General features: G+C 46.9%; 1 protein-coding gene across 3 annotated transcripts in view; it reads right to left on the minus strand.

Annotated features, from left to right (window-relative positions):
* Positions 1 to 562: 562 nt before the first annotated feature.
* HNRNPR (heterogeneous nuclear ribonucleoprotein R) overlaps positions 563 to 23,837 on the minus strand; it is a 51,400-nt gene continuing 28,125 nt past the window's right edge. For all 3 annotated transcript variants that reach the window (XM_074934542.1, XM_074934540.1, XM_074934541.1), the window contains 5 exons: positions 19,060 to 19,195; positions 15,590 to 15,795; positions 8,997 to 9,146; positions 1,623 to 1,744; positions 563 to 1,443 (listed from right to left, as the gene is read on the minus strand). In XM_074934542.1, coding sequence (XP_074790643.1) covers positions 834 to 1,443; positions 1,623 to 1,744; positions 8,997 to 9,146; positions 15,590 to 15,795; positions 19,060 to 19,195 — 1,224 coding nt within the window. In that variant the 3' untranslated portion in view covers positions 563 to 833. The remainder of the gene's footprint in view (positions 1,444 to 1,622; positions 1,745 to 8,996; positions 9,147 to 15,589; positions 15,796 to 19,059; positions 19,196 to 23,837) is intronic.

A 23,837-nucleotide genomic window follows, 5' to 3' on the forward strand; every position in this document is an offset into this window, starting at 1 on the left:
CCTAGCTTTCAGTCTGATGTCCACAATGCTATATGTTGGAAAGCACAAGAAATTTGAATGAATTTGATCACTCACATAGGCAGTTATACTTTGAAAACAATGTTTCTTCCAAGAATTACCAATGAAATAATGTTTTAGGACACAATTGAATTTGAAATAGGTAATGTTTTGAATAGATTTTTGAGTTTTATTGAAATCTTACATGAACAAGAAATTGGAAATACAATCACATCAAGGAACAAATTGCCACGGCTTTGACGTTTAAGCCAAACAAATTTTGTAGGGCAGATTTTCAAAAAGGTGTGAAGTTATAACAATTTAAAAACACAGTTAACCTACTTCTAGGAATGCAAAACATACAATCATGTTATTTTCAATACAAGAAATCTTAATTTTTTTTGTTTTAATTTCTTAAAACTACTAAGACAAAGCACTAGCTTTTACTTTTATGTACAGCATACTCCTATTGTAGTCTACCCAAAATCCGAAAAAGGAAACTGTCCAAAACCAGAGGTTCTGCAAAATCATGATTGAACAGTGTGCCCATCCTGCTTTTAAACTGCTAAAATGAAGCCTAAAACAATAAAAGCACTGAAACCCCAAATGGAGTTTGGGAATTCTGCAAGCCCAATAATGTCCAAGTGCGTTTATGAAAAAGGAAAATAAAAGACTCGAATATATACACAATAGAGTGATTCTTCAGCCCAATACAAATGGCAGCCAATTGCTACTGAAAGATGAAACATTAAGCCAATTTTTTTTTTTTTTTAAAGGATGTAGAGCTATAGCCAATTCTATGTTGCCAATATCATTCTCAAGCCCTCCTCACTTGTCTACTTCCACTGTTGCCCATAAGTATCCTGATAAAATTCCTGGTTGTCATTATTGTAACCATAGTTACCGGCATAGTCACCACCTTGCTGGAGCGGCTGCTGAGCGATGGGTTGGGAGCCCCAGTTCTGCTGGTTGTTGGTCTGGCGGCGCTTGGAATCAGGTTGGTTGTACCCATCTGCCTTTCTCTTGCCTCCTACGTTGCCCCCACGGTTGCCCCTGGCTCCACGAGCACCACGTCCTCTCTGCTGCTGTGCAGGACCCCCTCTCCCACCCCTGGCTCCTCTTGGTGGTCCCATGGGTGCCCCCCTCTGTGAATAGCCAGCTCTACCTCTTGGTGGTGGTGCTCCCCGCCCCCTAGGTGGTGGTGGAGCACCTCTCCCACCCCTTCCTCCTCCTCTTCCTCTTATAGCATAGCCATCATCATAGCCATAATAGGGATCTTCATAGCCACCACGGTAGTCATGATAGTCGTAACCATAATAATCATCATAATAATCTTCATAGCCATAGTAATCTGGGGGATAGCCATATCCACCTCTCCCTCCACGACCTCTGCCTCTAATAGGAGGTGGCATACGAGGTGGAGGGTAGTAATAATAGTCTTCATACCTAATAAAAAAAGAAACACGCATTAAATTTGTCTTGTAAGTCTCCTAAACCACCGTTACTTTCTGCTTAAGTTTGACAATATATGGGCTGGGGAAGGACTGCCTCTGTTAGCTTACGTTCTGTAGCAGCATGAAGTTCTGCTATTTGTACATTACAATACTGCAGAAGTGAAGACTTACGCAGTGCTTCTGGAGGCTTGTCTGGCAGCCTGGCGTTCTTTCCTTTTCTTATCTGGTGGTTTAGCTAACACTATTTCAATTTCTTCCCCCTCTATCTCTTTTCCATTCATTTCATTCATGGCCTGTATGAAAGTCAGAAAAACACATTTGAGTTTACTTCCAGTCATCAGAAAAAATTTAAGTCTTTCTAAAAATGTTCACTAGTGTTCCAAAAAAGATGCAATTTCAATTGAAGAGGAAATATAATAAACCCTTTCAGAGATTTCACATTGCAGGATACGTTGAACAAACTAACAGAACTGTCACCCCCAAATGTTAACTTCTACATCTATTATGAATTGTTAGGTTATTTGAGCCACCAGAAGTTAAAAACTTCCTTCAACACTCCACTCTTACACTAGTTATAAGGATGACATGTCAATACCATTCTAAATTCTTCTATCATTAACACTGAAACATTTGTTTTGCTCTCCTTGTCTTTGTATGATAAAGTGAAAAACAAAATGAAATTTAAGAGCCCCTCAATAAGAAACCTGATCTTTGCGCAGTCTAGAACTTACTAAAAAGTGAGAAGCAACTGAACTGTACGTTGCATAGACACAATACACCTATTTTCCTTAAAAAGAAACATTTCAGATTGGTGTCAGAGTAGCAGCCGTGTTAGTCTGTATCCACAAAAAGAACAGGAGTACTTGTGGTACCTTAGAGACTAACAAATTTATTTGAGCATAAGGTTTCGTGGGCTAAAACCCATTTCATTGGATGCATGCAGTGGAAAATACAGTAGGAAGATATACACACACACACCCCCCATGAAACAATGGGTGTTATCATACACACTATAACAAGAGTGATCAGTTAAGGTGAGCTATTACCAGCAGAAGAGGAAAAAAAACCTTTTGTAGTGATAAAAAAAGATGGGCCATTTCCAGCAGCTGAGCAGAAACGTGTGATGAACCGGGGGGGGGGAGGAGGAGAACAAACACGGGGAAATAGTTTTACTTTGTGTAATGACACACCTACTCCCAGTCTTTATTCAAGCCTAATTTAATGGTGTCCAGTTTGCAAATTAATTCCAATTCAGCAGTCTCTCGCTGGAGTCTGTTTTTGAAGTTCTTTTGTTGTAATATTGCGACTTTTAGTTGTAATATTGCGCATTTGCTCCAACCCCTCAGACAGAGAAACATCTACAAGATCTCTATCAAGCATTCTTACAACTACAACACCCACCTGCTGAAGTGAAGTGAAGAAACAGATTGACAGAGCCAGAAGAGTACCCAGAAGTCACCTACTACAGGACAGGCCCAACAAAAAGTAACAAAACGCCACTAGTCATCACCTTCAGCCCCGAACTCTCCAGTGCATCATCAAGGATTTACAACCTATGCTGAAGGACGACCCATCACTCTCACAGATCTTGGGAGACAGGCCACTCCTTGCCTACAGACAGCCCCCCCAACCTGAAGCAAATACTCACCAGTAACCACACGCCACAAAAACACTACCCCTTGAACCTATCCTTGCAACAAAGCCCGTTGCCAACTGTGTCCACATATCTATTCAGGGGACACCATCATAGGGGCTAATCACATCAGCCACACTATCGGAGGCTCGTTCACCTGCACATCTACCAATGTGATATATGCCATCATGTGCCAGCAATGCCCCTCTGCCATGTACATTGGCCAAACCAGACAGTCTCTACGTAAAAGAATAAATGGACACAAATCAAACGTCAAGAATTATAACATTCAAAACCCAGTCGGAGAACAATTCAATCTCTCTGGTCACTTGATTACAGACCTAAAAGTCGCAATATTACAACAAAAAAACTTCAAAACCAGACTCCAGCAAGAGACTGTTGAATTGGAATTAATTTGCAAACTGGACACCATTAAATTAGGCTTGAATAAAGACTGGGAGTGGATGTGTCATTACAAAGTAAAACTATTTCCCCATGTTTATTTTTCCCCCCTACTGTTCCTCACACGTTCTTGTCAACTGCTGGAAATGGCCTATCTTGATCATCACTGCAAAATGTTTTCTCTCTCTCCTGCTGGTAATAGCTCACCTTAACTGATCACTCTCGTTATAGTGTGTATGACAACACCCACTGTTTCATGTTCTGTGGGTGTGTGTGTGTGTGTCTCTTCCTACTGTATTTTCCACTGCATGCATCCGATGAAGTGGGTTTTAGCCCACGAAAGCTTGTGCTCAAATAAATTTGCTGGTCTCTAAGGTGCCACAAGTACTCCTGTTCATATTTCAGATAACTGCACAGAAGCAAGTTCTCGACTACAGGTATGAACAGCATGCCCACCAAAAAACCACAAACACCTATGAAAACCTGATTTGCATCCATATCAGGCATCTATACACATCAGCTTGACCAGACGTGCACACTGACTACACTTAAAAGATCGGTCCTCTCTCTGAAAAGTATAGGGTAAAAGACGAGCAGAAGACCATTCTGCTAAGACAGGAATGGCCAACCCGTGGGTCTGGAGCCACATGCGGCTCTTCAGAAGTTAATATGCAGCTCCTTGTATGGGCATCGACTCCGTGGCTGGAGCTACAGGTGCCAACTTTCTAATGTGCCGGGGGATACTCACTGCTCAACCCCTGGCTCTGCCAGAGGCCCTTCCCCCACTCCACCCCTTCCTACCCCCTCCCCCAAGCTTGCCATGCCCTTGCTCCTCCCCCATCCCCTCCAGAGCCTCCTGCACACCACGAAACAGCTGATTGGGAGGTGCTGATTGGTGGGGCTGCCGGTGGGTGGGAGGTGCTGGGAACGGGGGAGCTGATGGGGGACTGCTGACATATTACTGTTGCTCTTTGGCAATGTACACTGGTAAATTCTGGCTCCTTCTCAGGCTCAGGTTGGCCACCCCTGTGCTAAGAGATCCCCAGGTAAATGCTGCCCATAGAATCCGCCAGGGATGCTCCACAGCCAAAAAGAAAAGTGAGCAAGTTGTAACCTCCAGAAGTCACACAGGGTTGTGGCTGGAGGGTGGGAAAAGGATCCCTGTGAAAGGGAGGACTTAAGGGGATCTTGGACAGTGTTTATTGTGATCTCTTAAACCTTACTTGAAAGAGGAATCCAACATTTTGGAGAAAGAAAATCTCACTAATTGAAGTAGACGTATAAAAAAAACAACTTAAATCTGACTAAATATTTCTTCTGTTCTCATTTGCTCAAACTGTATTCTTGATTTAATGTCATTTGACTAGTTCTCCTGGGCAGTAATTTCTATAAAAACACAGCTCCCTTTTGCTTAATTAAAACAGTAGACTCTCTTAATGTATAAGCAACTACAGGATAGAGGTAAACAGGTGTTCTCACAACAAAATTTTTGGTGGACTCAGAGTGCAGCCACCAACTCTCACTGGTGACCGCTCTGACAAATTTTCCTAAAATACTTAATTAACTTTAGAGAAAGCAAATAAATATGCACATATACATGTCCTAATCGTAATTTATTTGTGGTGGTGATTTTTTTCCCCAGAATCAATAATAAAAATAATGTACAGTTGTATTTTATAGTGCCCCAGCCCCTGCTGCCTCTCAACCCATCACCTCTGGTTCCTGCTGCCTCCCTTCGTCCTCCTGGGTGCCCCATCATCCCATCCAGGCCCTGCTCCTCTCCTCCCTCCCCCATTGTCCTGAGCTCCCTTCCACAGCCTCGCATCCCACGTTCAGCCCACTCCTTGCCACTTGGCCAGGGAACCCGGCAAGGCTGGCCCTACTGAAGCCCCCTCCCCAGAGTCCCACAGCTGAAGCTGGGCGGTGGGGGCCCAGAAGCCCGCCTCTAGCTGAAATCGGGGGAGGGGAGCTGAAGCCCTCTCCATAGACTCTGGGCGCTGCGGCAAGGAGCCACTGCTTTGCCCCCTCCATGCCCAGGAGGCTGTTGTGGCCTCAGGAAAACCCCCTGGTGGTGGCATGCAGCCACAGTGGCCACATTTCAGAAATGCTGAGCTTTGATGGAAAGGAGCTGTACAGGTGAGTCGCATCATACGCGCATTTAACTTACGCGAATTCAACTATACGCGCTCTGCAAAAGAAGAAAAAAAAAATACCTGTAAATAGTGCGGGCGATTCCGCCCACCATTCCACTCAATGAGCGTATGCCCTGGAGTGAGCGTGAGATGGGGAGATGTGAATCTGCTGTTCCCTCAGTCGGTCTCAGTTCCCGCATGCTTCTCATAGTGTGAGCATCCCGCCGCGCTGTGTGATTCTAGTGTTTAAAGATACATATTTTTCATACAACATGGCCCCTAAACGCAAGCCAACTACTTCATCTGGTGCTCAACTGAAGAAACAGCGATCTGTTCCAACGCTGGAGGAAAAACTGGCTGTGTTGGACTTACTGAGAGACCATACGTCAGTCTCCAACATGGCACGTAAATATGGCCGCAACGAATCTAGCATCCGTGCCATCAAGATTCGAAGAGAAATTCGTCAAGCCATGGCATCAAGTGCTCCAATAACTACTAAGGTGATGAGCCGGGTGCATGATAAGACTCTAGTGAAGACTGAAAAGGCATTAAACTTATGGCTGGAAGACATGAACCGTAAACGTGTGCCTATCGATGGCAACACGTTGCGAGAAAAGGATCTTAGCTTCTACGCACTGTTCAAACCTCCCGCCGAAGAGAGACAGCCTTCTGATGAGAAGGAATTCAAAGCCAGCCAAGGTTGGCTTAACAGTTTTAGGAACCGCTTCAACCTCAAAAACATGCAGACTACTGGTGAAGCTGCATCTGCCAATGAAGAGGCAGCAAAAGCCCTACCCTGAACAATTAAAGAAAATCATAGAAGAAGAGGGTTCTCTTCCGGAACAAGTTTTTAATGCTGATGAGACTGGGCTCTTCTGGAAAAAAATGCCCAATTGCACTTACATTTCGAAATCAGAAAGACAAGTCCCTGGCTTCAAAGCAGCTAAACACCATGTGACTGTGTTGTTTTGTAGCAACGTGGCTGGGCATTTAATAAAGCCGGACTTGCTCTACAGGGCTGCAATTCCCTGTGCACTAGAAGGCAAGAACAAAAATCTCCTGCCTGCATTCTGGCAATCAAATAAAAAGGCTTGGGTGATGGCAGCATTATTTCTGGATTGGTTCCAGAGTGTTTCATTCTGGAGGTCAAGCAGTACCTCGAAGAGGAAGGACTGGACTTTAAAGTGTTGCTGATCGTAGACAATGCTCCTGGCCACCCTGCGGCACTCCGGTTTGCGCATAACGATGTTGAAGTCATCTTTCTCCCCACCAATACCACCTCCATCCTCTCGACCAAAGCGTGATTCGCTGTTTCAAGGCCACGTACATGAGGTTTACGTTCTCATGGATATGTAGTGCTATGGATGCTGTTCCCAATCTTAATGTGATGGAGTGCTGGAAGTCCTTCAACATTGCCAATTGCCTCACTTATATTAAACAGGCAATGGATGCAATCAAGCCTGAAACAGTCAACGCATGTTGGCGAAACCTATGGAAAGAATGTGTGGATGATTTTAAGGGTTTCCCGACCATTGACAAAGAAGCGAAACGCATTGTTCAGGTAGCCAGGCAAGTGGGTGGTGATGGCTTCGTCGACATCCTTGAGGAAAAACTGAAGAATTGAGAGCCATAGAGAAACACTGACTAACGAAGAGTTAGAGGAACTGATAAAATCGTCTACAGAAGATGATGACGACAACAACGAACAAGAAGAGCCAGCAAGTTGGAATCTTCATATATTTGCTCAAGTGTTCCAAGCAGCAAAACACTTGAATGATTTAATTTCTGAATATGATCCCTCTATGGAACGAAGCCTCAAAATCACATGTAGTATTACGGACAATTTGAGACCGTATCAAGAAATGTTTGAGCAGCTCAAGAGATGACAGCGATAGTTGCCGACCACCATGTTTTTCAAGGAAAAACAACCAGCAGCAGATGAGCCTACGCAATCAACTTCGAGCTGAACCAGAGCCAACCACTTCATCTACAACTCTCCGTCACCCAAGCTCTCCATCACCTCTGTCTCCTGGATCGACATCAAGCCCTGACAACCCCCTGTAATTACCCCCGTAATTAAAAATACAGTACTGTAAAATTATATTGGGCATATATACTCTTTATTATATACTGTACACATACATTTATACATATTACTGTACAAGGTTGTATACCCAAAACCATGTACAGTATACTGTACTTTATGGGCGATTTAAGGGATTTTCAAGGATAATTTTGACTATACGCCATTTTCACTTTTAGAACCTAACCCCTGCGTAAGATGCGACTCCACTGTATCCTCATCCCCAGGCGCTGGCTCAATAGTAAAAAGCTGAGTGCCTGTTCAGCAGGCTGTTGCCAAAAGCTACTTATGGAGGAAATGAATCTGCAGCCACCATGCACATTGCTCCAGACTCTGGAAGCAGAGCAAGGGCTCAAGTGGATAAGTCAGCAAGCTTCTTCCGACCTCCCATCAATGGGATAGCATGCAGCAAACAAGAGCCAGAAAATTACTTCTGGGGGAATTCTGCGCCCCTGCGCAATACAGAATTTTCACAGAATTAATGTTCTGTGCAAAATTTCCTGTTTCCCCTCGCAGAATTGGGGTAGCAAAGCTGCTGGCAGCCATTAGGGACCATTGTACTCTGCAGAGCCCAGCTCTCTAGCTCACGGAACACCCAGCCCTGTGGGGATGGAGGCTCTGCATGCTCTGGCTTCCTGGCTTGATCCTCATCCGCTCAGGGATGGAAGACAGACTGGGAGGCCCGGCTCTGGCAAAGAGTGAGGAAGGGCAGGGCTGAACTGCACCACATCTCCCGGTGGGACAGTGAAAAACCTGAGGGGAGGTAAAGGTTCTGGGAGGGACAGGGTGCAAGTGTCTGGGCTTAGGGGGTGCCCCGCAACTGGAACTGGGTCATCATAGAGGTCTCTCTCCCTTTCTACTTCTGGAGGAATATTTTCTCCCCCGACCCCCCATCTGTATCATGGGGATATTTGTTGACAGATGTTTTGAAATAAATGACCAAAATAATGTAAACTGGAGTGATTCTATTGTTATTTTGACAAACAAAATATGCAGAATTTTTAAATATTGTGTGCAGATTTTTTTAATTTTTTGGTGCAAAATTCCCCCAGGAGTAAAAAATGCTTTTTAAAAAGGAATTTCTGCAACAGAAAGTGATTAGAATAAATCACTGGAGTTTTCCTGAAGCAGAAGCAATATCAAACAGACCCTACACTATATAGAATTAAATGTACACTGCAATGTACCATGAAGTTGAGAAAAATAATCTCTTACCAACATACACTTTCTATATATTTTTCACCAAAGGCTACAGTTAGTGTTTAGCCATACAAAAATAAAAACCACAATCCTACCTTTACTGCCGCACCTCTATCCTCAAAGTGAACAAAAGCATAATCCTTTAATTTCTTCACTCTTTCCAGCTTTCCAAACTCTGAAAAGGATTTTTCTAGGATTTCTTCTGTCACTGTAGTGGCTAAGTTCCTCACAAACAAAACTTTCACCTAATGAAAAAAAGTATCAGACAAAGATGTAAGTAATTCCAGAACTAATCAGACATAGGAGGGAACAAAAGTATTAGCTGACTTCCCGCAAACAAACCCCATTCCTCTATTATGCTCTACTTCCTAACGACATATTTCAGTTGAGTCTTGAAAAATCAGTCACTATTTTCAAAGAAAGCAGGTCATATCCTTTGGGGTTTTCAGTTTAGTTTAGTTGTTTTCCTTGCTGGCAATCAGTTTTCCTTCTAAGTTGCACGGCCGCCCAAGAGTTAACCAAGTACTGGGCACTTGATTAGTAGAGCCACATACATCCAGTGACTTGTGTTAGGGCAACCCTCTCCCCTGCTGCTCTGCAGCTGCATTGCTCCTGCCCTCTGCCTTGGAGCTTGTGGCCAGCTGCTCCCGGGCCCCTCCTGCTTGCTATGCAGAGCCGGGGTGGCCCCCACCCATGTACCCCACCTTTACAGAGAGGGAGAGGGGGAATAGGGCAGTTCAGGAGCGGGACAGAACTGCTTGAGAGTGCCTCTCTGCTTAAAGAGACAGCGCACAGTCTCATACTTCCCCAGCAGTCAGCGTGCGTGTGCATGCACACCCTCCCCCCACAGTCTCTTGTCACACTCACCTCCCAACACATACTTGTGTTGTTACTTTAGTACTTCCTGCAATGCATGTATATTCTCTGTAATTTTATTCTTTCAAAGTGCTGTTATTTTAGTTTTTTGACTGCTCTACGCATTTCATAATTTTATTTCTCTCTTATGCTTAAAATTTAATTCCTTGAGTAGCGACTTCTAAAATGCCTAACCTGTACTGGTGGCTGGAGTAATTATCCCTATGGTAACTTTTTAAAAATATATATTATATGTAGGTTTTTTATTTCCACTGGTGGCGCACATCTCACATTTTGGTGTGCATATTGGTGCACATAACAAAATTCATTCCACACAGATAGAAAAAATTAGAGGGAACATTGCTGGCAGCCAGTGTCACATGCATCATCATCAGGGTTTCTGACTGGGAACTCTAGAGTCTGGGTGCACATTCTTCACTCCATTCTGTTTTTTTGATGACACTAAGGTGGTGCAAGAGAAAAGACAGTTACTTTTTCATAACTGTTCTTTTTCCAAGATGTTGCTCATGTCCATTCCATTGTAGGTGTGTGCGCTCGTCACATGCACCAATGCCAGAAGTTTTCCCTCTCAGTGGTATCCGTAGGGAACCAGCTCCGGCGCCCTCTGGAGTGGTGTGCATATGCACCAGTATAAGGGGCGCCACTGGCTCCCCTCACCCCCAGTTCCTTCTTGCTAGAAACTCAGACAGTGGGGAAGGAAGGCGGGTCACGGAATGGACATGAGCAACACATCTCGAAGAACAGTTACAAGAGGTAACTGTCTTTTTTCCTTCAATGGAATGGACATGAGCAAGCACCTGCAGGTGACTCCCAAGCAGTACCATGGAGACGTGTAGGAGTTCATGGACGTGTCGATTTCATCTCTGGCCTGCTGAGTGATGGCGTAATGTGCCGTGAATGTGTGTACTGAAGACCACGTTATGGCCCTGCAGATGTCCTGGATAGGGACATGTGCCAGGAAGGCAGCCAAAGACGCCTGAGCCCTAGTCAAGTAAGCCTTCACTATCGGTGGAGGCACAGCCTGTGCCAATCATTACAAGTACGGACGCAAGTGGTGATCCAATTTGAAATCCTCTGAGAGGACACCGGAAGGCCCTTCATTCTGTCAGATGTCACGATAAAGAGCTGGGTTGATCTGCGGAAGGGCTTCGTGTGCTCCAGATAGAACGCAGGGCGTGCTGGACATCCAGAGCGTGCAGCCGCCTCTCCTCATTGGTAGAGTAAGGATTCAGACAGAGCACCGTGAGGAAGATATCTTGGTTGACATGGAAATGCGACACCATCTTAGGCAGGAAAGCCAGATGGGGCTGCAGCTGGATCTTGTCTTTGTAGAATACCGTGTATACAGAAGTCCCACAGAGCCACAGAAGGGACCATTATGATCATCTAGTCTGACCTCCTGCACAACGCAGGCCACAGAATTTCACCCACCACTCCTACAAAAAACCTCACACCCATGTGCATGCTGCCATGTGACCCAATAGTCAGATAGACCCAGGCCATGGCGAGCGGATATGCAGTGACGCTAGCAATCAGCTCTGACATTGCCCTGAACCTGGCCTCTGGCAGAAATGCTCTGGCTCGGGTAGAGTCAAGTGCCACCCCAATAAACTATCCATTGGATTGGGATTAATGTTGATTTTTGTTCGTTTATCAGCAGGCCCAGAGCTCGACAAGCAGCTTGCACCATCTCAATGCTGCGCTGGACCTGGACCAGCCCTTGATGAGCCAGTTGTCAAGGTATGGACAAATCTCGATATCCCGACGCCCGAGGTAGGCCGCCACCACCAGCATGCATTTCATAAACACTCTTGGCGCTGTTGCCAGGCCAAAAGGGAGCACTGCAAATTGGTAGTGGGCGGTCCCAAATACAAAACTTAGGAACCGTCTGATCGTGGAATATCGATATGTGAAAGTAAGTGTCTTTCAAATCGAGGGCAGCGTACCAGCCTCCCAAATCCAGGGAAGGAATGATGAAGGCTAAGGAGACCACATGAAACTTCAATTTCTTGAGGCTCTGCAGGTCGCATAGGCCCCCCTTTGGCCTAAAAAAAATAGTGAGAGTAAAACCCCTTGCCCCTTAAATGCAGCAGGACTTTCTCCACGGCTCCCACCCACAGAAGGCTCTGCACCTCCTGAGTGAGCAGATGCTTTGAGAAGAGTCCCTGAAGGAGGACCGGGGGTGGGGGGGGAAAGAGAATATAGAAATAAACTGGAGGGTATACTGCCCTGCTACCGTGCTGAGGACCTATCGGTCAGATGTTATAGAGGCCCAGGCAGGGAGGAAGGGGGACAGACTGTTGGAAAACAGGAAAGCAGGATCCAGGACACAGACTGGAAGGTCACCCTCGAGTGTACCCACAAAATGCCTGCTTCCCACCCGGTTGGTTAGAGGTGGAGCTCAAGTGAGCAGAGGATGCCCGCTGGTGGCCTTGCCGGCACTCATAGCCCTTTCCCTTTTTACAAAAGGGCTCTGACCAGGGTTGACTCCTGAACCAATGGGTCTGTGGCGGCTTAAACCGCTTCCTTGCCGGCCCCGACATGTACAGGCCCAAGGTGCACAAGGTAGCCCTCGAGTCTTTCAGGCGTGCAATTTATTGTTTATTTGCTCGTAAAACAGTGCCAGGCCATCGAACGTGAGGTCCTGGATAGACTGTTGAACCTCCGTCGAAAGGCCTGACAACTGCAACCAGGACACCTACCTCATTGAAATGGCTGAGGCCATGGTTCGGGCCACACAGTCTGCTGTATCTGAGGCCGCTTGGAGGGCTGCCCTGGACACCACCCAGCCCTCATCGAGGACAGCCAGGAATTCCTTCCTGGGTTCCTCTGGCAGCAAGTCTGAGAATTGACTGCCAAATATTAAAGTCATAATGGCAAAGCAAGGCCTGATGGTTGGCCACTCTCAGCCGGATATTGGATGTAGAATAAATTTTTCTACCAGAAAGATCTAACTTCCTTGCCTCCTTGTTCTTAGGCATTTTTCGCTGGTTGGCCTTGTCTGTCATGCTCATTGGCCGCTGATACAACCAGTGAACTTGGGCCAAGGTGGGTATAAAGAGACTCATACCCCTTAGCGGGGACATAGTATTTTCGCTCTGCCCACTTGGAGATGTGGGTGCAGGAGGAGGGTGTCTACCACAGGGTCTAGTGATTTTTCACCACTCCCTTGTGCACCGGCAATGCTACCTTGGTGGGGGCTCCCACACTCAGTACATCAAACAGGGAGTCTGAGGGCTCTGCCAGCTCCTTGGCTTCCAGCCCCAGGTTTGAGGCAACCCTCTTCAGGAGCTCCTGGTGAGCCTTGGCATTGTTCTGGGAAACTGGGTGAGAGGGCCCCCGCTACCACCTCATAAGGCAAAGACGATGAAGAGGCAGGTACAGGCAAGTCTGCCAATTCTGTTGCTTCTGCCATGGGAGCCTCAGCCGAGGCTGGCTGATCCTGGAAAGCCTACTCTGACTCTGCGTCTGAATCAGGGGATGGGCAGGAGACTGTTTCTGACCATTTGTCAGTTGCCCCCAAGGCCGACCTATGCCCCTGTGATGGTTGGGGAAATCCCCAAAAGTTTCAGAGTTGCCAGGAGGCAGGCCACTGGCCCTGGGGCCATGCTGCCACTGGTGGCCCAGCAGGGAATGCCAGTGCCCCCAATGGGTGACCCTGGCCCGCAGGCAGGATCTCCTTCTCGCTGTTGGAGCCCAAGAAAAGGGACACATGTCTGGGGGGGCACGACTGTGCTGTGGCTGCCTGTCTACACCAATCCCGTTGGCTCTGGCCCTGGACCTCCGCTGAGGACCTTACGAGGGCGATGGCTCTTGGTGCCATGATCCCAGCGACGACATTCGGCGGATCGGCAATGGTACCCAGCGATCGACGCCTTATGGTTAGCAAGCAATGCCGCTCCGTCAAGGGAAAATGTGAATGAGTAGACCAACGTGTTGGAGATCGTCAACGCGCTTGCAGTGAACCACACCAGCAGTCCAGCGATCGGTGATGGGACTCCAGGGACCAACGTCTTGACTCTCCGTAGCTCCCAGCACCAGGGCTCTGGGGAAAGGTGCCGCACCTCTACAGGTCTGTGCTAGCCTTCTAGTGATCGCCACCTTGAGCCTGAGGAGTGCAGCCTGGAGTCCGGGGACAGATGCCGGAAACTCTGGCAGGCAAGCCGACCTGCTTCCAGTGGCTGGTGGCACAGCTCAGGTGAGCGTTGACGGGGCACCCCCTGAAGTGAGAAGCAGTGTGGCACTGATGGGGACCATTGAAAGGATCCCAAGGCAAGTTTACTCCTCAAACGGGGCACCCCCGTGACCAGCGTGGGCGGCACCAACAGGGACAGAATGTTCCTTGTGGCCTGAAAAGCCTCCAGTGTCAACAGCACCACCAGGTGCTGAATGCCTCTGCCATTCCCCAGGGTGGCGGGTGGGTCTTGCAGTGGGCTCGAGTGCTCAGTGGGGTTCAGAGTCTGACCTCCATCCAGAGGGGGAAGAGCTGTGCCTCACAGATCTTTGCTCTCCTCCTTAGCTGGTACCAGGGATGGGGATCGGTACCGGTGATGGCAGCTCACTCCACACTGAAGCAGCACTGGCTGGGAGTAGAGTCCGATCTGGTCGGCTCAGAGGCAAGTGTAAGGGACGACTCCATAAGGAGTGCTCTGAGACGACTGTCCCGCTCCTTTCTGGTCCACAGTCTGAAGCTCTTGCAAATGTGACACTTGTGGCTAACATGGGTTTCTCTTAAGCACTTCAAACAGCTTCTCTGGGGATCACAGACTGGCATGGGTTTCTTGCAACAGTCACAAGATTTGAAGCCCAGGGACCTGGGCTACATCCTATTAGGGACTAACAAATTAACACCTAGTCTACACTAAGGGAACTATAAAACTAACAAATTTCTAACAACTATATACAGAAAGTTCTCAAATGTGCCTAGTTGTGAAGAGTAAGCTGTCTGAGGCAAGGAGATGTTCCAGCACCATCACAGACGGTAAGAGGGAACTGAGGGTGGGGGGAGCCGGCAGCACCCCTTATACTGGGGCATATGCACACCCCTTCAGAGGGCACCAGAGCCATTCCCCTATGGATACCACTGCGGGAAAAACTTCTGGCACCGGTATATGTGGCGAGCACATACACCTTCAATGGAATAGACATGAGCAAGCACTCGAAGAAAAACTTGTCTCAAATCTCTTGCTAGAGATTACCAATGGAACAGAGCTGGCTCTTATGCTTGCTCCCTCCAGTACGGGGAGGGGGGACGGCTGGAGTGAGATTCTCAAAACTGTGGTCCAATCACATCTCCCTCATATTCAATGTGCCCAGAGGAAACTGGATAAAGCAGAAAATCCAGCCCTCAATATCTGTGGAAGGTATTTTTTTTTATTAAGCAATAGAACACTACAGAGTTTATAGTGCTGACATAAGCCACATGCCTTGGGGTCAATGAGTTATAGGTGGATCCATCTTCCTCTAAAGCATCCAGTATCTGGCACTGCCAGAGGCAGAATGCTAAAAGAGATAGACCATTAGTCCAATGCAGTATGACAGTCCTATCTAACTCTAAACTAATGGGAATGGCCTCTCTAGTAGAAGTGCCCTGTACTGCCATACTGGACAGGCAAGTTTGATTTCTAGTGCTAGTTATTTCCACTCTAGGGGCGGGAGTATTGGGAGAAAGTGCACTGAACTCAGAGACATTAGTCCATCTAACTCCCCAACCAACTGAAGAGTGACATCATTTAGAGGCAGCACCAAACCTGCTGCCACCAAGGTGTAAATAAAATCATCACAGAATGCAGAGTAGTTCTGCCATCCCTACCTTTGCCATGACTTCTGGATCTGGTTCCTCTACAGGGTCAGCCCATTCCACAGTCACAACATTTCCCCAGACTTTTACTTTCCCACTCATCAACCGACGTCGAGCTTGTGCTGCAGACTTGTGATCTTCATATTCCAGGAAGCAGAATCCCCGGTTCTTTTTCTTATCATCAGGTTGATGATAAAGGATTACATCCACCAAACCCTCTGTAAAACCAACAGCTGGACATAGTTTCATAAAATTTAAGGCCAGAAGGAACATCTAGGTCTGACCTCTTGTATATTTCAGACAAATCCCACCCAAATACCCCTACACTGAGCCCAGCAACTTCTGTTAAAACCAAAGCATTTTATTCCTTAGGATACTAAATTGGCATGTGCCACAGGTATAAAACAGGAGAAACTGAGGTGCCACCAATGCTTGAGCCTCCTGCAATGACAGGGAATTTATTAGGTGAGGTATGCGAAAGTAATCCTAGCAGAAGATCCATGCTTCAGGGGAAGACAAAAAAACCCCACCAATATTCCTTCCCAACCAAAAAAACTGGCAATCAGTTAGATCCTGACCATGGAAGCAAGACACCAGACAAGCATCTAAGACAGGATTTTCTGTATCTCAAGAGCACTGGCCCACCCCGCCCATCTCTACCCATGGCAGATCTGATGCTTCAGAAGGAGAGAAAAATCCGTATTACAACTGTGTATTGGGGGATAAAAAAATCCTTCCTGACCTCTGCAGGCAGCCAGCTGAGACATGAGATCAGCTTATACAGTCACCAGAATACAGAGCTACAACAGTTGAGGATTTTGAGGGAAATGCAGCCAGTCTCATTCTCCACCAAAACCCACAAGGAGAGGGGATGAAGAGAGCAATTAATAGATTCAGAGATTCCACAGTCAGGTAAAACCACCAAGCCTATCCAGCCCAACTCCAGCACATAGGCCACAAAACCTCTCCCATAAACTGGATTAGAACATGTATTCCAGGAAATTCTCTAATCCTGTCTAATCTCAAAACCTGCACACATTAAGGGTCCACCACCTTACTGGGTAAACTGTTCCACTATTTGATCACCTGGACTACTAGGAAACTACAGCATTTCAGGGTTGAATTTGTGCATGTTCATATTCCAGGCATGTGACCATGGTATGCCTCTATCCACAACATTAAAAAGCTCTGCAGTATCACATATCTTTTCCATGTCTAAGTACCCGTAAAGTGAACAAGCTACCTCTCAACATGCTTCCATCCAGTCTCTGCAGACTCAGAAGCTGAACACTGAACTAAGTGCATCCAAGTACCTCCGTCAGACACACGCACACAATTTACCCCCCCATAGACCCCCCCCCCCGCCCCCAAAAAGAGTCAGGTTCTCAGGAATTGGAACTCTCCAACAAAAAAAACACCCCACCACTCCCCTACCCCAGATCCACCTTCCTGAATTCTGCACACCAGACCTATTAATTGTCATAAGTGGATAGGAGGATGGGGCACATGATGTACAGCCTATTCCATTTCAGCACTGACTTAGAAGTTATTAACCAAAACATTTAGTGACAGTTAAGGTTGCAACATGACACATCTAACCCACTCAGCCTTAAAGGAAGAGTCTCCTGAATTTCTTGACACTTCCATGCTGCATTACAGCACAGTTGGTCAGACAATCCAGGAATCCACTGGACTTTCACTTCCATTCCCCAGCAGATACTGAAAAGCAACGTATATCCCAGCTTCTAACCTGTATTCTAACACAGAATTGTGTTGATGCATGAGTACGACACCACATCTATGCAGTCTGTTAATTGCCTTATTACTACTACGGTCACCATTAAGGTTTTGCATTAGAGCAGGGACTGCAGGTTGCCCACCTGTCAGCGTAATCCACTGGCAGGCCAGAGACAGTTTGTTTACATTGACCATCCGCAGGCACGGCCGCCTGCAGCTTCCATCGGCCGGGAACAGCAAACCGCGGCCACTGGGAGCTGCAGGCAGCCATGCCTGCAAATGGTCAATGTAAACGAACTGTCTCACAGCCTGCCAGTGGAATACCTTGATGGGCCGCAGCTTGCCCACCACTGCATTAGAGCGTGATAGGGTACATATTTGACTGGCTGATACGGTTTGGGTCTCAATTCAGGTCAGTAACAAGGGTGGGGACATACACAGAAATACAAAACAGCAGCTGATAGAGGTTCATGGTTTCCAGGTCAAGGCGGCTTCCCCTACACTAAATAGTATTGTGCAGAAGCCTCTCTCAAAATACTTAATCATCCTACTTCTGAAGTCTACGTACTCTGTATCAATCCAAGGTGCACCAAACACACATGAAACACTCCTGATACAATAAGAAAAGGAGTACTTGTGGCACCGTAGAGACTAACCAATTTATTTGAGCATGAGCTTTCGTGAGCTACAGCTCACTTGAGGTGCCACAAATACTCCTTTTCTTTTTGCGAATACAGACTAACACGGCTGTTGCTCTGAATCCTAATACAATATCAATTTTAGTTTATACCTTTTGTTTTATATTTTCTTCATTTCTGAAAAATATTTAACACTTCAATCCCATCTATCCTAGAACAGAATTCAAGGGATCCTTTCACCATATCCCTCTGAAAACGACAGAGGCTGGACAGGGCAGACCAACTCTTTTCCTGTCTGCTCCCTGCAGTTCTTATAACTTGCTACCCTATTAAGGAAGCAATGGGACATTCCCTTCCTGTAGGAGAATTGCATGAGAGATCAATAATTCTGCACCAACTCTCCCTGAATCTTCTCCAGCTTCATGATGGTGGGTTGCTTTCTCCTCACACCCACTGCTTATGATGGGGGGGAGAAAACAAAACAGGGTTTGCACTGGTACCTGATCTGGCTCCTCCCACCCTTCATCAACTCCATATTTTTGGGCCAAAAGTTGATCATTCCCTCCAACCTCTCAATTGGCTCTAGGTTCTGCTTCCATGACATTCTTCACCAGATGGTCTATATTTAGAGGCTGCCCCAGAGCCTCTCCCTCTGTTAGAAGATCCGAGTTTGACCACTCAAAGCCACCCAGAATAAAAATAAGTTTCATTTAATGGTAGATCAACTCTAACCAACCTTGCTCCTCCCCACCCACTTTTTTCTTCTTTTTAAAACAAAGAGTTCAAGAAAGTGAGATCAGCCTTTTAAAAGTTAGTTTCTGATGCTCAGTTTCCCCCATATAAAAAGTTGTTAGCAGTCACATATACAATTCAGGTACAGTGTGTGAATGCAAAAGAAACATGAACCTTTTATACGGGCTATCAATCTGGAAATTCATACAGCTTATGGTACTTCCCACCAGCAATGAACCTGGAACTCCCATTTGGAAATAATCTTTCATTACAACTGGCATTTAAAATTTACTATCAGTTGCTACCTTGCTATGAGTTAATTCCTGGCACTAATCTTTTACCATACAAACTCTTTGTTAAGCGGAAGCTCTTTACCTGTGACTTTACTGAACTCTTCCAATATGTTTTCCTTGGTCTTGTTCTTTGGAATTGATCCAACAAACAGTCTGTTGTTCGCCACAGAGATGCACACTCCAAGGTGTTTCCCAGGACGGATTTCATAGTTGTCACACTAGGGAATATTAAGATATGCCACCAGTATATTTCAGTTTTAACTCCTTAATTCAATATGGATCAAAAGGATAGTAAAAAAAATTAAAATTCCTAATAGAGATGTGAATTTAGATATATATAGTAAAGATTATATACTGTAATAGAAATCATGCTATACTGGCCAGAATTAGAGATTGTTGATTTTTAGCTTTCTGAAAAGCCACATAATATAGACAACAAAAAACACATTTTGATAGCTTCTCTCTCGCGCCACCCTTTATATGCTGCTTTTCTTCTTAGGCCAAAAGAAAATTCTTCCTGCATCTGAAGAGTATCCCGAATATTGTGGCTGCTACCAGAATACAAACAGTGATATTATTAGCCTGATATGAAACAGAGTCAAATCAATTAAAAGTATGAAACAGTTTGATTTGTATTTCTCACGTTCTTGAACATGCAATCACAACATAAGGTAGGTGGTTTTTCTCAGCAGTGTAACAAAACATGATATCTACCAATCCTCATTTGTATTTCCTCATTTCCCTAAAGAGCACTTTCCTTAATTTCACAATTCATTTAAGTTTCATGCTCATTATAGTGGCCCAGAGCGATGAGAATATTTTTTCCTTTCGTGAAGTGCCATAGACAAAGCTTTTCTAGTTAAAAACTCACTTAACATTTTAAAGCTTTCTAGGAAATGTTTTTTGTTTGTTTTTTTAGTTCCTATCAGCTAATCCACATTAGTCCCAGTTTTAGTCAAAGCCAGATTACTCTACGGGTGATGGTGACAAGATGATGAAACATTTAGAGGAAAGAGCCTTCTTCCTCTTTTTGCAATTCTCCTCAGTTTATCCAGAATTCCTTTATGACTTTAGTCTGGGATTTTCAGAGGAGCCTAAACAAAAAAGAAAAACTTAGCAGGTAGGACTTTCAAAAACATCTTTAGGCAGAAATCCCATCCAACTTCCTTAAATTGGAATTTTCAAAGCAGTTTACCTACTTTAAGATACTAACAGCAGCTCAGGAAAACAGATGTTTGATAAAATGCCCTCATAATAAGAAGTAGGTTACTTTGAGAAGTTCAAAAGAAAGGTTTCTCTCTTTATTCACCAGTAGTGTAATTCTTCAAATTGAAAAAAACGGTTACCCACCTTTTTGTAACTGGTGTTCGAGATGTGTTGCTCTTGTCCATTCCATTCTAGGTGTGCATTTGCCCACATGCACAGTCAGAGATTTTTGCCTTAGCTGTATCCATAGGGCTAGCTGTGGCGCCCCCTTGAGTGCGGCGCCCATGCGTTGGAATATCAAGTGCCACCGCCCTCACGCCCTTTCAGTTGCTTCTTGCCAACAACTCCGACAGAGTAGGAGGAGGGCAGGTAATACAATCGACAGGAGCAACACCTTGAAAAACAGTTACAAAAAGGTGGGTAACCATTTTTTCTTCGAGTGCTTCCTCATGTCTATTCCATTCTAGGTGACTAAAGCAAAATCCTCAGAGGTAGGCTTGGAGTTTACCATCTTGCAGTCTGAAGCACTGCTCTGCCAAAGCCAACATTATCTTGAGCTTCCTGGGTCAGCATATTATGCGATGTGAACCTGTGGACGGACAACCAGGTCGTAGCCTGACAGATTTCCTGGAATGGCACTGTGTCAAGAAGGCTTCTGACGACGCCTTTGCCTAGTTGAGTGAGCTGTCACAATTGAGAAATTCCTACAGGGGGAGGGATAGCTCAGTGGTTTGAGCATTGGCCTGCTAAACCCAGGGTTGTGAGTTCAATCCTTGAGGGGGCCATTTAGGGATCTGGTGCAAAAATTGGGGATTGGCCCTGCTTTGAGCAGGGGGTTGGACTAGATGACCTCCTGAGATCCCTTCCAACCTTGATATTCTATGATCTGCCAGGACATTGCTGGAGCCAGGTAGGTGGGCCACAAACAGATGGACGGCATGCCATGCGCAGAAGTCCCAAAGGCTGAGCACCTCCTGACAAAGGGTCGAGGACCTGACACCTCCCTGCCTGTTGATATAATACATCACAGTTGTATTGTCAGTCAGGACCTGCACCATCTTGCCTCTCAGGTGGGGAAAGAATGCCTGGCAGGCCAGGTGGAGGACTGCCCTGAGCTCCCTTGCATTAATATGGTGGGCTAAGTTGTCCTTCAGCCCACGGCCCTGTGTGCAAAGCTTGCCCAGGTGAGCGCCTGAGCCCAGATCCAACACGTCAGAGATCAGGGTTAGAGATAGGGACAGAGTTGCGAAGGGGACCCCTTGGAGCATCGACCGGGGATCCAACCACCAGCGCAGAGATAGTAGGACTTGGTTCGGTACCATGACCACCCGGTCCAGAGCATGTTTGCTTGGGGTAAAGACCAAGGCCAGCCACGCTTGGAGAGGCTGTAGGTCTAGCCAAGTGTGGGGAACCGCATACGTGCAAGCAGCCATGTGACCCATCAGGCATAGGCAGATGTGGGCTGTAGTGAGTGGGTGGTCCCTCAGACAGATCAATTCTGACAAGGCCTGAAAGCATTCTTCCAGAAGGAAGGCCCTGGCTCGCCTGGAGTCGAGAACTACTGTGATGAACTTCATGCGTTTGACAGGCGTTAATGTGGACTTTTCCGTGTTTATCAACAGGCCCAGGTCGCAGGAGGTAGAACGCACTAGGTCGAGGCTTCTCTGTACCTATTCTGGAGACCTGCCCTTGATAAGCCAGTCATTGAGTATTGAAACAGATCGATTCCTCGACGACTGAGCTAAGCTGCTACTGGCGCCACACATTTTGTGAACACCCTCAGGGCCAAAGGGTAGCGCAGTGAACTGGAAATGGCACCCTCCTACCATAAACTGGAACACACACCTGTGGCCCAGGAATGCAGAAATGTGGAAATAAGTGTCCTTTAAGTTGAGAGCAGCCTACCAGTCTCCTGGATCCAGGGAGGTATGATGGAGGCCAGGGAAACCATGTGAAACTTCAGCTTCTTGAGAGACTTGTTGAAGAAGTGACAGGTCCAGGATGGGTCTGAGGCCCCCTTTTGCCTCTGGCATTAGGAAGTACCGGGAGTAGAAACCTTGTTGGGGAGGGGAAAGAGAGGTAGCCAAAAATTGCAGGGGATAGCCCCAAGATATTATGTCAAGAACCCAGCAGTCCGATGTGACCCACAGCTAGGCCGCACGTAGGGGAGGAGGCAGTTGAAGAAAAGTAACAGCCCCTGCTTTTCCTTTTCATTGGCCAAGGAGAGCACTAGCGAGCCAAGGGGAAGGTGGGTATAAAGATACTCAAAAAAACTTTTGGGCAGGACTAAGTACTTATTTTTGGCCTGTTTTGAGGTGGGGGAGATGGAGGAGAGCGTTTGCCAGATGGCCCTGGCAATTTTGAAGACCTCTGCATGCACCACAAAAACCAGGGTGGAGGCCGACAGGACACTGAATAAAGTGTCCGCCTGTTCAGCCATCTCCTTCACCTTGAGGCCCAAGTTCTTGGCCACCCAAGGCCTGGTGGGCTATAATAAAAAAAATCATTGGGCATGCTGGCTGTGAAGGGTCCTGCAACCGCCTCATCCAAGGATGCAAATGACAACTGTCCCACCGGAGGGGGACCCTGGTCGTCGTCGTCCTCCATCGGGGAGGGTGGCTTAGTGGTGGGGACCACCTACCAAGTCTCAGCTTCTGGGTGTGTCTCTGGTTCCAGGCTCAGTGCCACTGGTGCTGGTGGTTATCACTCCGACGGAGCTACCAATGAAGGGTCATAGCCATGACTGGAACAACCCATGCGTTTCAACAAGGCCACTGCACCGGCCACTGTCCCTGCCGCCATTGCCCCTATACTGTCTATGCCGGCTCAGTAACACATTCCCGCCTCTGGGGGTCCATGCGACAAGTTGAAGCGACCCTCGGTTCCAGAGGAACCTCCTTCCAGAGACTACAGAGGGGCTGTAGATGCCCGAGTCTGCCTTGAGCTCACTGATAACGGTGACCAGTGCCCTGCATAGGGGGGCTGGTACCCACGCCATGGAGACCCGTGTCGGTGCCAGGAGGGACCAGAGACAGGAAGGAGAACGTTGCCACGGCATCAGTGATCGGCAACAAGAAAACAACCTTCATGATGGCAATTGGTGCCAGTAGTAGGGGGACCAGCTCGTTCCTCTTGGCAAACTGTTTGGGTGAAGGTGACAGAGGCCACGGTGCCGGCGACCAACGGCAAGCATCTGGCAGCCTGGACAGAGGCTCTGACGTGCATCGGCACGGTGGTGGAGAGCACACCATCATCTTGGGGGATCTGCGGCGCTCCAACACTCACTTGCCCTCTTCGGGAGCCTTCGCCAAAGCTTGCAGCACCTGCTGTGCGGGCAGAGACCTGTGCTCTTTCAATGCGTGGGAGCATGTGTTGGCATTGGTGCCGGCAAGGAAGATAGTCTAGTACTGCTCGCAGTAGTCAGGGGAGGACCTTTTGCTGGGCTAACAGCTGGAGAAAGCCGACCACGGGGCTCTAGGGTGAGTGCATGGCCCAAGGCAGTTCCTTTCCCTGCTGTCCCCTTGCTTTTCTTCACTGGTGCTGGGGAGCTGTGCTTCCAAACCTTTTTCTGTACTGGTAACAGGGAGTGGTGCCGGGAGGAGCCCAGTGCCGGTGTACTTTTTATCGATGCCGAGGTGCTTGGTGACTCATGCC

The sequence above is a fragment of the Natator depressus genome, chromosome 19 (assembly GCF_965152275.1).
Source record: "Natator depressus isolate rNatDep1 chromosome 19, rNatDep2.hap1, whole genome shotgun sequence".
Lineage (NCBI taxonomy): Eukaryota > Metazoa > Chordata > Testudines > Cheloniidae > Natator > Natator depressus.